Source organism: Stegastes partitus, unplaced genomic scaffold (genome assembly GCF_000690725.1).
Source record: "Stegastes partitus isolate 25-593 unplaced genomic scaffold, Stegastes_partitus-1.0.2 Scaffold1047, whole genome shotgun sequence".
NCBI lineage: Eukaryota > Metazoa > Chordata > Actinopteri > Pomacentridae > Stegastes > Stegastes partitus.
Window position 1 is genome coordinate 50,504 of NW_007578778.1, and position 14,710 is coordinate 65,213.

Sequence of the window (14,710 nt, forward strand, 5' to 3'; positions counted from 1 at the left end):
TTTAGACACCCAGCCACAAAAGACCCTGACGAACCCCTTTGTGACATAACGAGGGGGAGGAGTAACAACCCCCAATTGAAACCGAAACTCAGGTGTTAATGGCTCCTTAGGAGATAAGTATCTGGATCTCCCAACTAGTCAGTCAGAACTGATGAAGCCTCTTGGATGAGAGGTGAATCGTCTTCAGCGAACTCAAGCAAGTCCAGTTGCTACGATTAATCTACCAGAATAACCATGACCTGGATGACTTAGAATCTTCACAGACAACTTTCTATTTTAAGGGTCACATCTCCTTCTTCTTTGCTACAGAAACAGCAACTTGTAGAGCTTCACACATTAAACTGCAGTACAGACTTTTACCTGCAGATGAGTGCTCAGCCGAATTTAGCTGTAAACTGTATAATTATTATTGATTTAATTAGTTTTTACTTTTAATATGAAACTGATGTACTGACAGTGAAATCACACAGGAGATATGAGGTCCTATTGACAGTTTTTTTATTGAAATTATAAAGCTGTTAAAAAGTCCACAATATGACCAAACCAGCATTAAAATAAAAACAAAAATACAGTCAGCAGGTTTGATGAAAAGGCAGCCAGTTTGATTGAAGTGAGGAGAACGTTACAGAAACATCAGGTCCATCTGAAACTCATTTTCTGTTTGAAGTTCTAAAACACTGTGAATTTGGTTCCTTCAGTCAGACAGGTGTTCACAGGTAAATGTTTTTGTTTTGGAAAACCATCTATATTTCTTGCTTTCCTGGGACTTCAAGGATTAAAAGTCAAAAAGATGCTGCACGGTAGCTGCTGTTTAGTTCCACTTTCTAAAACCAGAAACCAGCTGAGCTGCTGTAGCAAAATAACACAGTTGAATAGTTAATGCTGCAGAATGCAGTATCCAGCATTCAGTACTCAGGTGACAGTATTTCTTTTTCAATATGTAATATTCAATATTCAGTATTGAGTAAATATCGGTGGTTGTGAATGAAGACAAAACTGATGAGCTGTGCAGAAATTTAAACCTCAGAAAAGAAACAGAAAACACAAACAAACATGATGAGCAGCAGTTTTTAAATACTGAAGTTCATTAAATACTGCAGCTTAGTAAATACTGCAGTTCATTAAATACTGCAGTTTAGAAAATACTGCAGGTTGAAATGAGACCGTCGCTTCTTGAGATGACATCATTCGGTCAGAGGTGTGTCTAGACTCTGAGCTCTGATTGGTGGAGCCGCAGACGCACCATGTTCATTTAGAGTCAGGCAGTGTGGCGGTCACCGTGGAGACGTTCCTCGGTGTCGGAGGACCCGGATGGTGGTAGATGTGTTCTGGATCAGCAGCTGGGTCACCTCGTCCAGGGTGAGAGAACTCACCTTCTCCCCGTTCACCTCCAGGATCTCGTCTCCAACCGCCAGCAGGCCGGCGAGCAGTTTCTCCACACCACTGTCCACCATGTCCTCCACGTACACACCTGCAGTACACAATACTCTGCAGTTAATGTAGTACCAATGCAGTACACAGCACTCTGTTTATAGGTTTTCAGCGCTTCCTTCTCTTTCCCTCTGCATCGGTCAGGACGTTCTCAGCCTGGTTCTGTAAGCTTCTGGTAAACCTAACTAATGTTCCAGTGGGTGGTGGGAACCAAACAGCAGATGTTGGTCTGTGTGAAGGTTTTCTGTAGACATCAGTGTTTGTTCTCCTGACATCCTCCCTGAGACCCTAATGTTTCTGTCCACACAGTTCATCTGTTCTGTGAAGGTACCAACTTTGTAGTTCTGGTTCTCACCCAGGTGCTGTCCACATACCTGAACCAGTGGCTGGAGTTGTTCTGTTGAAGGATCTCAGTGCTCATTCATTTAGAGGTTCTCCACAGAGGGGGAACCTGGAGAAGTTTTAAAGTACAGCTTCTCTGTTCCAACATATTTATGTTTCTCCTAGCAGCAGGTTATCAGTAGTACGAATAGTATACCAGTAGTAGTTTACAGTAGCAATAGTAGTACTAATAGTATACCAGTAGTAGTTTACAATACTATCAGTGGTATCAATACCAGTGTGGGACCATCCGCTTCCTTTAATGTTGAGCAATAGCATAAGTAGTATTAGAGGTATTTAGAGTAGTATTTGTAGTATTTACAGCAGTATTTGCAGTGCTTACCTGAGTCGGTCCGTCCTCTCCTTCGGCTAATGACGAATCCGAATGCTCTTCCCGTCGGTCGGTGGAGCTCCAACAGAACCGTTCCATCAGAACACACCTGAAGAACTCGACCGACAGAACGGACTGAACAGGGACCACCAACATCCTCCACACTGAGACTCCGATGCAGGAACCTGCCAGATAGATAGAAGGCTGTGATTGGTTGCTACAGTTTGGCCTCTACGTGATTGGCTGTAATTTATCAGCAGGTGTTTTACTGTTCAGCAGCTGGTTTGTAGTCGGAAGAACGGTCCATCTTCTTCTTCTGCAGGACAGACGACCCCTGCTGGATAGAAGAAGAACAAACCTCAGACCTGGATGCTGCACTTTCAGAACCCTGGTGTTCCAAAGGAAGCAGCACATTTCTGTCCATGATGGACGACAGTCACAACGTGATGCTGCTCATAAAGCGTTTTATTGTTCGACGTTGTTCTGATTTGTTCATTTGTGCAGAAGAGCTGTTGTCAACCTGCTAAACTAGAAACCAACTGTTTGAATTCATCATTAAACCTGCAAACAGACAGTTTTATCACATGAAAGCTGCTGTAAAACCAACTCTGAGCTGTTTGCTAATTTGTTTTATTGAGTCAAAGTGAGAGTTTGGCTCCAGATGATGATAATTAACTGTAGGTGGCATATTAATTAATACTTGATCAGATGATAGAAGCGTGTTGAAATGATCCCTGTCTGTCACTACGTTAAGCAGCAACAACTTTCAGAGTGAATGTTTAATACTCACAGTTTTACAGCGTTCATGACGTTAATAATTCTGACTGTTCTCTGCAACAGTGCCATATCTACTAATGAATGTTAATGTCTTTCTCCGAGATCAGAGATTCAGCGATGGGAGTCTCAAGACTAATTTAAAACTACACAAACTGTCCAAATGCAAGAGTTAGCAAACAAAGTATATTTATTGTAATAAGTGATATTTTGGGTGGAACAAAGCTTTAAAATTAGAGGTACTTGGACAGAAAGTAGTACTTTCTGTGGAATACATCTTGAATAAACCTTTTAAAATTATTAGTATATTTTGAGTGAAGTCATCCCTTAAAATAGTCAGTCGTGCACTTTAGTGATCATCCATTGCTGTAGGTGGCGCTGTCCTGCATAGAAGGCTCTCAACATGTGGTCCTATCGGCGCCTTCCTGAGAGCCTTTGACTCTGCAGAAAATTACTATTGGTGATATCAGGCGTACCTGATAATCTTCTTACCTCATTGAGTGACTGAGCAGAAGGAGACTTCTTCAACATTCTGGAGCTACCTGGGGGGGCGGGGTCACATAAGGAGGGGCGGGGCCTCGAGCTGAGTCGGTCCAGGCTGGCGGTTCGAGTCCTGCTCAGTCTGACGGACGAGAACAGACGTCGCAGAGAAAGACGAGTAGGTTCATCTCTGCAGCTAAAGCTAAAGAGACACAGAGAAGGGATTCTCAGGTGAATCTATCAGACACACCTGTACAGGCGACCTGAGAGCCTTGCAGGATGAAGCAGATTAACACATAATATGGCAACAAAAATCTAACTCTAAAACCAAAATGTCCAAACAACAGCATAGTTTATTTCTGAGTTCCTGAACATGTGTGATGACAGTCCAAGTGCTGCTAAATCAACCATTCTCCACGCCAGGAATTCATGACCACAAAGAGACACAATGAGACACAAAACAGACACAAAAAGACACAGAAAACAACTACTGAGACACAAAAACTGAATGAGGTCCCTGCTGTAGAGTTTAAATGTGTGCAGTTCTCTCTGCTGCTGACTGATGCGGAAGGTGTTTCATTATCACAGAGGGAACACTGGTTTCTCCGGCATCTTCACAGAGTGGATTCAAACTCACTGTGCAGGAAGTGAAGTGTCATTACTGTGGAGCTCCGTTCCCATTGGCGGTCCTTCTCTGCTGCGTGATGTGGGTGGGGCCTGACCCTCAGCTGTAGACCAATCAGAAGACAGAATATGTGTGTTTACAGGTATGTGTGATGTAGCAAGGTGACATCATCAGTAGTCTGATCAATCAGATGTTTGATCTGCAGCAGGAAGTCCAGGGGCCCTGGGGGCCACACGTGCAAGTATGAAACTGTTTATTAGTCAGACTGTACCTGTAGACAGGTGAGTGTTCTCTGCTGTTGTGTCTGAGGAGGACCTCAGACCTCCCTCCTCCCCAGGCGGGCGCTGTTCCTTCAAGTGTGCCCCAGATCTGAGCTCTCTGTGGGGCTTAGCTGCAGCTGCTCTCCCCTGCTCCTTCTGGTTCTGGTTCTGGTTCAGCTCTGCCTTCATGTAGTTGTGCTGAGGAGGTGAGGCGAGGGGGGAGGGGCTTCTGAAGGTGGGAGGGTCTACAACAGAGGGCTGAGTGGGCGGGGCCACGCTAAAAGATTCATATGGGTTGACTGGCAGGTCAGTGGAGGGCTTGGCTTGAGGGAGGATCACCTGGGGTCCATGTAGTTCCACCTGATTGGCCCGCCGTCGCACCTGCATGTAAGAGACATGCCCAGCCCCGCCCCTCTCAGTAGATGTGACAGAGCCAATGTAAGTCTCTCTGATTGGCTCAGTCCGGAGGCTGAGGCGGTGCCTGTTCAGGCTCCGCCCACTGCCATCAAGTACAGGAGGCTGTGGGTGGAGGTCCAGGTTAACTCCACCCGTTGTCCCACAGATGTCCCTGTGACCTGACCTCTGCCGTCCATCAGCAACGTGCCCCACCTCCCTCAGTGCCGCCCCTGTTGTGCCAGTAACGTACAGGTTCAGGTGTGGTTTGGACACCAGCACACCCGTCCTCCTCTGCCGCTCCATGTAACGAGACTCCGCCTCCATCTCTGTCTCATCCTCAAATCGCAGACGACGAGTTGGAGATGCCGCCAGGTGTCGCCTCGTCAACGCCATGGCCAACTTGCTGCTGGACGAGTCGCTCAGGTGTCCCGACAGCAAGGCCACGCCCTCTGAGCTCACCTGGGGTTGCAGGCTGACCCCCGACCTGCCAATAGAGCACAGGTAGAGTCCACACAGGTGAGGTGGGATCAAGTGAATGATTTTTAACCAAAAATATTTACTGACGTTACAGACAGACTTTACCTGAGCAGATAAATCTGAACAAGTTTCAGCAGGTTGTGTGTCTGTGTGCGTTACTTACAGAGTTTGTGTGTCGGGGGTCAGCAGGTTGTGGTCTCCTCTCACAGGGAAACAGCGTCGCTTCATACAAGCTCCGTCTTTGTGCTGCTGTTGCCGCGGTGACTGAGTGGCCACAAAGAGACGGAACACACGGTGGGGGGAGGATGACATCAGCCACTCTGATTGGTTGGTAAGACAGAAGAATTAGGATTAACGAGAGCAGCTTGTCAGAACTAATTAACTTGACAAGACCAGACTGTTTACATCATCACACTGAGTTTGTGTCCCACTGTGAGGACATTTCTACGCTGTGTGGACATTTGTATACAGTTTTTTTTCTCTCTAAAATAACAGTTGTGAATAAAACTTTAGATACACTTGTAAAGACCATGTACAGTATATCATGTCAGTCTTGCCTTTCCAATGACTCCTGTAAGTTTATTTATTTATTTTTTCTGTGATTAAATCATTGAAACACATGAATCTTTGTCACAAAAGCAATCGTGTATTTTGGTTCTTTCGTAGATTTATTAAAGGTCTCCTGGAAATATGACAAAACAGCAACTTGAAATATTAGTTTAGGTGACACAGAAAGTTGTGTTTATCATATTTTCTTAGCTTCATGGCCTCTTAACTTCTCCTGTGTGGTTCTGATCGACTCCAGCTGCTGACTGCTCTGATCCAGTTTCAACAGAACTATCTGATCCACTCAGACTCAGACACAAACACTACAGTGGGTAAGTCTGAGGAGCTCAGCAAAGATCTGGAAAAGAAAATTACTGACTTGAACTAGTCAGAAAGTCATCTGGAGCCATTTCAGAGCAGCTTCAAATCCCAGAACCATCAGTTTGTCAGTATAAAGTTCATGGTCCAGTTGTGTTACTGCCACGATCAGGACGAAAACACAAACTATCACCTGCTGCTGAGAGACGATTGGTCAGGATGGTCTAGAGTCAACCAGGAACCAGCAGAAAGCAGCTCTGGATGAATCAGAAGCTGCTGGAACACAGCTGTCAGTGTCCACAGGGTTTGACATCAACATGAACTGAGAGGCTGATGAAGAAGGAAGTTCTTCCTCTAGAAGCAGAACCTCAAAGCTCCACTGAAGTCTGCTGCTGATCACATGGACAAAGAAAAGGCCTTCTGGAGGAAAGTTCTGTGGTCACATGGAACAAACACTGAGCAGAAACATTCAATCAAGGATGGAATGAAGGTGCTAGACTGGTCTCCCCAAAAACCTGACTGAAACCATCAAGAACCTGTGGACTAATGAAGAAACAAGTCTGAGTCAGAAAGACAACAAGTTTAGTTGAACTGCAGCGATTCTGTCCAGAGGAGTCAAAGATGAACCAGAAGCTGGTGGACGGAAACCAGAAGAACCAACTGAGGAGGACATGGACATTTAACCAAATATTAACATTTCTGTTTGTATATTTATGATACAGCAGATTCTGCAATATTTCCAGTGGACCTATAATAAATCTATAAAAAAAAAAAAATACATGATTGTTTCAATGATTCCATCAAAAAACATTCAGAATTCTAGGAGTCATTGGAAACTAAAGACTAAATGATAAATTTAGATTTTTTTATTGTGTATCTGTAAAATAATGATTACATATTTATTTAAAGTAAAATGAGTCAAATGTAGATAAAAGGCATTATCTGTGATAATTCAGTGTTGATTCACTGTTTTTATCAGGCAGCAGCTTCACTCTGATTATTATCAGTTATTGATTGTGTTCTGGGATCCTCAGTCTCTGCTGCTGGACTATTTCAAGAATTAGTCAGATTATTAAATGAAAATATTATACATAATACAGATGTTAATTTTGCTGATGTTTAGTTATACAGATGTTAATAATTCAAATGTTAATAATACAGATGTTTAGTTATACAGGTGTTAATACAGATGTTGCAGGTTATTCTGTGGCTCTGTCAGCTTCATCTTTAACAAACTGATATAAACTCTGCAGGAACAATGCAATGTTTTTTTTCAGTCTGTCCGTGAAGTGTTGTCCAGTCTGTCCTGCTGTGTGTTTGCTTTAACAGAAACATGGCTCCATGACAACATCCCAGACGGACATACAGCTGGAGGAGACAACAATATTCCCAGCAGACAGACAGACAGCTAGCTCTTTCAGCATCTATGGCTTCACCATCATCACACCATCGTGTGTGTCTTTGCGTCCCTGAAGACCTACCAGGACCTGAAGAGGTTCCCCAGGTTCAACGAACAACGACAGTGAACGTTTAGTGTCTTATCCCAGATGTACATTCCGCAAAGCTTGCTAGTTGAATAATCCTGAAGAAACGCTCTTTCATCTTGCCTGTACTACTGTGTATTACAGCAAAATGACAATAAACCTGATTTGATTCGATTTGATTTGAACAACAACTCGCCCCTCCTCTTCCTACATTTCCCACAGTGCATCTGGATGTGACGCACGGCCACGCTAATGACGCAGGTTCCCGCGTGCCGCCGGTGTTTGGTCGAGCCAACATGGCGGCTCCTCTGGAGGTAATTCTAAGCAGTGACTCCGGTTCACAGCTCTGGAACTGCACCGTGTTCGACCCGCACAGCGGCTCCAGCCTGCTGTCCTATCGGGGCGGTAGCAGCGCGGCCCGCAGCCTGGCGGTGCTCCGGGGCGAGTACCTGCTGTCCGCTCAGCTCGGCAAGAACTTCATCAATGTGTGGGAGATCCAGAGGAAGGTAGGACTCACCTGCGCTCTCCTGAACGCTTCTGCAGCCGGTCACTCACTCACACATCCGGCACACCGGCCACAACGGCGGACTAACCCCCTGGACGCAGGCGGGTCCGTCCCCGGTACCGGCCGAACCAAACTCCCTTCAGAAATCTACCATTTTACACGTCGCGCTTTTGTCCATGTACATATTCTCGGTAGAAACGGACTGCAGGACTGACCGGTACCGAGCGGTGAATTCGGCCCGTACAACATCCGCCGAACCCCGTTAACCTGAACTAAACCTGGTTAGATGAGCTCAGGTCCAAGCAGAGACGAGCTGCTTCGTGATGAGAACAGAGTTTAAATCCACAGTTTTCTCTATGAAGCTCTTCATGGATAAAATGTAACACCTGTCATCAGTTGGATTTTAGTGAAGATGTTGTAGCGTTTTCTCTGCTGGAACTAACATTGAATGGTGATGTGGTTTTTGCTGCAGCTTCCTTTAAATCTGCAGTTCCACGGTTTCTCTGCTTTCATTAACAATTCAAGTGTTTGGTGTTTAGTGCAGTCCAGTCATTTCTGCTGATGAAGCTGCAGCCTGAATCACAGCGACACATTTACTACACATACGCAGCTTGTGAGTGTAAATTAGCCCCAAGGATTTGATGTTTTAATGCAATTTATTTGCTAAAAATGTTTAGTTTCCAGACATTTTTACCTTTGACATTCTGCAGCTTTTTGGAGATCTGGTCAGTGTGTCATCATTATTTATTCAGCAGAAAAACAAGACAAACATTGAGAATTAATCTGATAAGCTGAAATATTGAGGTCAAGATTGTGTTGTGTGATTTATCAGAGTGATTTGACTGTTCAATAAAAAAAGAGACAGAAATGATAGAGAATAAAACTTTACTTCACTATAATAAATATTATTTATAGTATAATAAATATAATATTATTAAAACTCTGCAGTGTTTTTAATGAGACAAAACTTATTGATTTAAACATTAAAGCTGAGACCCAACAAAAATATACATGGAAACCAACATATCCACAGATTCTCTGTGAGCAAACTTGCTTTTTATTTTAATTTACTGTTTTTCTCATGTGACCAGTGAAAAGCTGAAGCAGCGGTTTAAGCGACGAGAGAAAGTAAAAAAACGCACAAATTGATCTCCATCAGCAGATATTTGGCTCTAACATCTGGCTGCAAAAGTTTAAATACAACTAAAGAAATGTGGTGTTTTGAATCAGACCACAATCAGCTGCTGAACTCTTTAAACTCCTAGACTGTAAGAAAATTGCAGCAGCTTCCTTCAGTCTCACTTCGTCTGACTCACCTGATGTACAGGCAGATTTTACAGGTGAAGACCTGCCATTGGCCGATTATCTTAACATTCTCTGTGTGCTACAGAAACAACAACAACAACAAACTACTGAACTGTAACTGAAACTAGGTTTTCATCGAGGATTGAAATCGTGCAGTCAGGAAGCTCTGCTGATCTGGATTGGTGGATTTTCCATTTTACTCAGGGTTCTCGTCTCTGCAAATGTTCCACCAGAACAGTTCCACCGTCGCCATTTAGAGGAAACGCTGAAGCTCCATCCTTCACTTTGTTCCACGGCTATGATTGGTTTAAAGAAATAAAACAACCAGAGTATGTGTTTCCTCCAACAGCAGCAGGACGTTCTGTAGTCCGTCATTTGTGATTTCTTCAGGAAGAACACGTTCTAGTTGCTGTGTTTGCAGAAATTGTTCAGCTTTTGGTTTAAACCTTAATTTTCAGGAAACTTTCTGTCAAGCTCTGATTGGCTGCAAAACAAACCGCAGATGTCACTTTACGGTTTCTTCCTTTATGTTTTGCAACATATTAAATATTCTACTGAAAACATCAACTCACTGCTGCACCCATTTGTTCTTAATGCAAAGACAGTGTTCTTCAACAAAATGTGAAGTTGTTTGACTGTCGTTTGCTGCGACTGATGGTTCTGGGTTTGACTCCAACAGAATCTCCAGAACCTTCCAGTTTATGATGATGTGACAGATTTTCTGAGTTTGTGCAGATTCTCATCCTGAGAATCATCAGGAAGAAGTCCAGTTGCTTCCTACTCAGAACTCTCAAGACGACAGTTGACTTACTGTTGTGGACACATTATTCTAAAACCTGAACTCAGAATCCAACAGAACATAAACGGGTCTGATTCCATCGAAGGATCGCTGGTTGTTTGAGCTCATGATTCATATTTTCAATTTGTACACAGACTCGCTCCGTCAGTGAAGTTCTGCTGGTTCTTCAGAGGGTTCTGCTTCTTTTTTCTTTGTTGTTCAGGATCAGCTGCAGCAGAAGATCGTGTGTCCAGGTGTGGTCACCTGTCTGACTGCCTCACCTGATGGACTCTTCCTGGCTGCTGGGGTGGCCGAGGCCATTTACCTGTGGGAGGTGAGTCAGCTCCGCCTGTGCTGCTCCTTCTTCTGTGGTTATTTATTTCATACTTTTTTTTTTTTTCCCCCAAATATATTTTCTCAATTTTTTTAAATTTTTAAGCATCTCGTTTCCATGGCAACCAGTTGCAACAACTGTTTATAAAATCTGTAAAGTACAGAGTTCAAATACTGAGAACCTTTCCTCTTGTTGGTTCATGTGAAGTAGAGTCACCTGAACTCTATTGGTTCAGGTGAAATGGGGTTTTCCTTCTGTTTGGTTCAGATTGTTTTCTTAAAATTTGTTTTCAGATTGGTTCTTATGTATTAATGTCCGCTTTCTCATTGGTCAGGTGTGTACAGGTAAGCTGCTGTCTGTCCTCAGCCGTCACTATCAGGACATCACCTGTGTGAAATTCACCGACGACAGCAGCCATTTTGTTTCGGGAGGAAAAGACAACTTGGCTCTGGTGTGGAGTCTGTCCAGGTAACACACACCTGAACACATACCTGAGTGGTGTACTATAAAGCCAGTTTAACAAATCCAGACTTAGACCTAAGCAGCATCAGTTACCACGGAGACCTAGCTCCACATCATCAGTTACCATGGAGACCTAGCGCCACAGCATCAGTTACCATGGAGACCTAGCTCCATAGCATCAGTTACCATGGAGATCTAGCCAGATAAACAGAGAGACACCTTAATGACACTGAAAACTCTGACATTAGGCTCAACATACCTGATTACACAGGAATCTCAGTTTATAGTGCAGCCCTCAGAACACACACCTGTAGACACACCTGAACACATCGGTCAGCTGGTTGCAGCAGGTCTTGGATTGTTTTGTGTCTCTGAAGCTGCAGATTTATCACTATCAACATGATGAGAAAAACCAAACTTCTGATGAGGGTTTAAGCATTTATCAATAATTCATTTGATATCTATAATTACTGATAACTTTATTGGCCTGCTTCTGATAACTTTATGTTATGTCTCTAACAGAGAGACTGAAACAAACACTGACCCGATGTTTCATCATCCCTGAACAGCTCTGATGGTTAGTTCAGTAGTCCGGTTCCTTACTCAGAGAAACAGACGGATTGACGTCCATAAAAATTCCACACTTCAGAACTTCAGAATATTAAGAGCGTTCAGATCATCTGAACCGCTGTCGTAGTTAAGTCCATAAACACTCGGCTGCTGTCCGATTCATCAGGATCAATAAAGTTAACGAAGCTCAGATGTGTAAAAGTTGCTGTCGTGTTGTTTCTTCTCATGTGTTGGACTGTCTTTACTCTGATTGGTGGAGAAGCCTGTGAGTCGGACCACAACTGACTGTTTTCTGACCGTTTCTGTTGCAGTGTGGTCCAGCTGGATTTAAGCCACGCCCCCGAGCCTCGCCACGTCCTGTCTCGTCACTCCCTGCCAATCACAGACCTGCACTGTGGCCTGATGGGAGCTCAGGCCAGAGTCGCCACCGCCTCCTTAGACCAGACTGTCAAGGTGAGACTAACAGAACACCTGCAGGTGACATTGAATAATAATTTAGACTTATGTAGTGAAAATTGTGGGTCAACAGAAATTAGTAAACAGACGTTAGAAGTTTTTGCAGCGATTATTTTTAACAGATTCCTGATAAAAATGAGTTAACTTGAAATACTCTGTGATGCCGCTTCCTCTGAGCCTTTCGTGCCCCACCCACAGCTGAATCTAATCAGTTGCACAACACCAGGAACAGCCAATCAGCACTGGATGATAAATGTAAACATAAATAAAATTGACTCTTAGTCAGACATATAAAAAATGTGTTACTGAGTTCAGCTGAAGTTCAGGATCTTTGAGGATGTTTATTTTTGTCATATTCAGACACTGAAACATGAAAACCAGCAGCAGGAATTAAAACTACGTTTAAAGCTCCACACTGGTTCTGTTGGAATCAGATTAAAGTCTCTTGTCTCAGAACGAATCTCAGTGATTCAGTCAGAGATGCTTCGTTTCTCCACGACTCCATCATCCTGGTTTTATTCTGAAGGGTTTCAGTGTCTGTAGCTTTAACTGAGCACTGCTGGCCCCGCCCCCTGTTGCTGGTCCCACCCCCTTCAGGAAGAAGACTGTCCATGATTGACAGATGAATGAGTGTGACAGCAGGACTTTCTATCCTCTAACTTTCTCTCTGAGGATCATTTTACAGTAAATCTGAGTGAATTCTCAGCTCTTCGTTGTTTTTTAACTCCTGTGTTTGGTGAGTTTGTCAGACGACGTTCTAAAATCAGGTTTAAATGAAGTGATGCTGGTTAACGTGTCGTCTGGAGGAGCTCCACTGTTTCATCCTGGTTCTGCTGTCTGACAACAGAAACCTCTGGAGATGAGAGCAGGTGATTGTGAGTTCAGCTGATATTAAAATGATGTGAGAACAGAGAGCAGGAGAGAAGCTCCAGATGGAACCATGAAGACCCTGAACCACCCAGTCCTAGTTTACTGGTTTAGATTAAACACTGAACCACCCAGTCCTGGTTTACTGGTTTAGATTAAACACTGAACCACCCAGTCCTGGTTTATTGGTTTAGATTAAACACTGAACCACCCAGTCCTGGTTTACTGGTTTAGATTAAAACTCCACCATCTCTGGATGTCCTCAGTGGGACAGTTTCCGCCATCAAAGCTAATGTTAGCCACATTAGCCACATGACACAAACACAGAGGGTTCTCCTATAGTTGTGAGGACCACCAGTAATCTGGATGTTCAGCTCCTGCATGAAGACTCTTGTGTTCACTCTAACAGCAGAACATTTGATGAATTTTGTTCGTGGTTCAGACGTTTTAGAGATTAGCCAAAGCTGCTGTAGGACGTAAATAAACCTGGAGTCCTGAAAGGTAGCTGCTCACTCTGATTGGTTCTCCTGAACATATCAGAAAAGATTTTATTTTATACCTTCAAGTTTATAACAACCACAAAAATCAATAAATCAGATTTTCACGAGATAGGACTTTTAAGAAATCTCCAAAATAATGCTGTTTATTAGCCAAAAACTTTAACACAGAGAAAATCATTAGATTTTCAACTTTCAGATGATCTTTGAATGTATCACACGTGAAAATCCTTCAGGAAAAATTATCCAAATCTGAGCTTGAACTCGTGATATTTTATCAAAAATCACTTTAAAATCAGAGTAGCAGATCCTGTAGAACCAGAACCTTCCTCCTCCTGGTTCTGATCCTGTAAAATCAGAACCTTCCTCCTCCTGGTTCTGATCCTGTAGAACCAGAACCTTCCTCCTCCTGGTTCTGATCCTGTAGATCCAGAACCTTCCTCCTCCTGGTTCTGACCCTGTAGAACTGGAACCTTGCTCCTCCCGGTTCTGATCATGTAGAACCAGAACCTTCCTCCTCTGATCCTGTAGATCCAGAACCTTCCTTCTCCTGGTTTTGATCCTGTAGAACCAGAACCTTCCTTCTCCTGGTTCTGATCCTCCACCGCTGACTCAGCTGTGACCAACAGGAAACATTCAGAGAGTTTCCAGGTGAACTGCAGGCAGTGTTTCCTCAGAGAGACTGAGAGGAAAATCCAACCTACTGGATCAATAAATTAATGCAGCATGGCTCAGAACCAGTGAACAGAGGAGCCAGTTGTTGGAGATACATTCAGCTGCTGGTGGAACATCTTTCTACATCTGATGAGCAGAGTAGAGTGAAAAAGTCTGGAGACATGGAGATAGTTCAACATCTGCAGGACGAGGAGACAAAATGAGCTGTGGTGTTGGAAACATCTGTGGAAACATGTTGAACATTTTAGTTCCTGGTTTCTACATTTTTTAAAAATGCATAATCGAAGAAATGTTTTTTCTCTGGTTCTACTGAAAGACGACATTTCCAAGTTCTCTCTCCTTTGCAGAGATTGCAGTAAAAGTGAAGAAAAATTAATTTAATGTAGACCTGCTGTGTTGTAATACACACATTCCACCAGCAGAGGTCAGTGTCTGCAGGTGAATCAAGCAGGTGAGCTGTTAGTGGTTGTCATTACGGGATAAATGAAAAAGAAAAAAGTCTCTGCCTTTGTTTAGGAATCTGTTGTAGAAGGATTTTCATTAACACACGGTATGTTGACTTCCATCAGCAGCTCAGGTTTGATTTATTTTTTACTGAAACTCTGTGGAAATGTCAGGAAGGTCGGAACAAACAAAACTGCTGCTGGGAGCAAATGAACAAACAACAAACAAATCTAAATACATGATGTATACGTTGATATACTTTATACTGCAGTTTGATGAAACAACGTCGTAACTTTGAGCAGGACTGTAGATAT

The 14,710-nt window shown here is 43.3% G+C and overlaps 1 protein-coding gene across 1 annotated transcript in view; it reads left to right on the top strand.

The window, feature by feature from the left end:
• Positions 1–7,789: 7,789 nt before the first annotated feature.
• wdr18 (WD repeat domain 18) overlaps positions 7,790–14,710 on the top strand; it is a 35,639-nt gene continuing 28,718 nt past the window's right edge. Inside the window, exons 1-4 of the mRNA XM_008295440.1 lie at positions 7,790–8,009; positions 10,315–10,425; positions 10,760–10,893; positions 11,769–11,910. Of these exons, the coding sequence (XP_008293662.1) occupies positions 7,800–8,009; positions 10,315–10,425; positions 10,760–10,893; positions 11,769–11,910 (597 nt within the window). The 5' untranslated portion in view covers positions 7,790–7,799. The remainder of the gene's footprint in view (positions 8,010–10,314; positions 10,426–10,759; positions 10,894–11,768; positions 11,911–14,710) is intronic.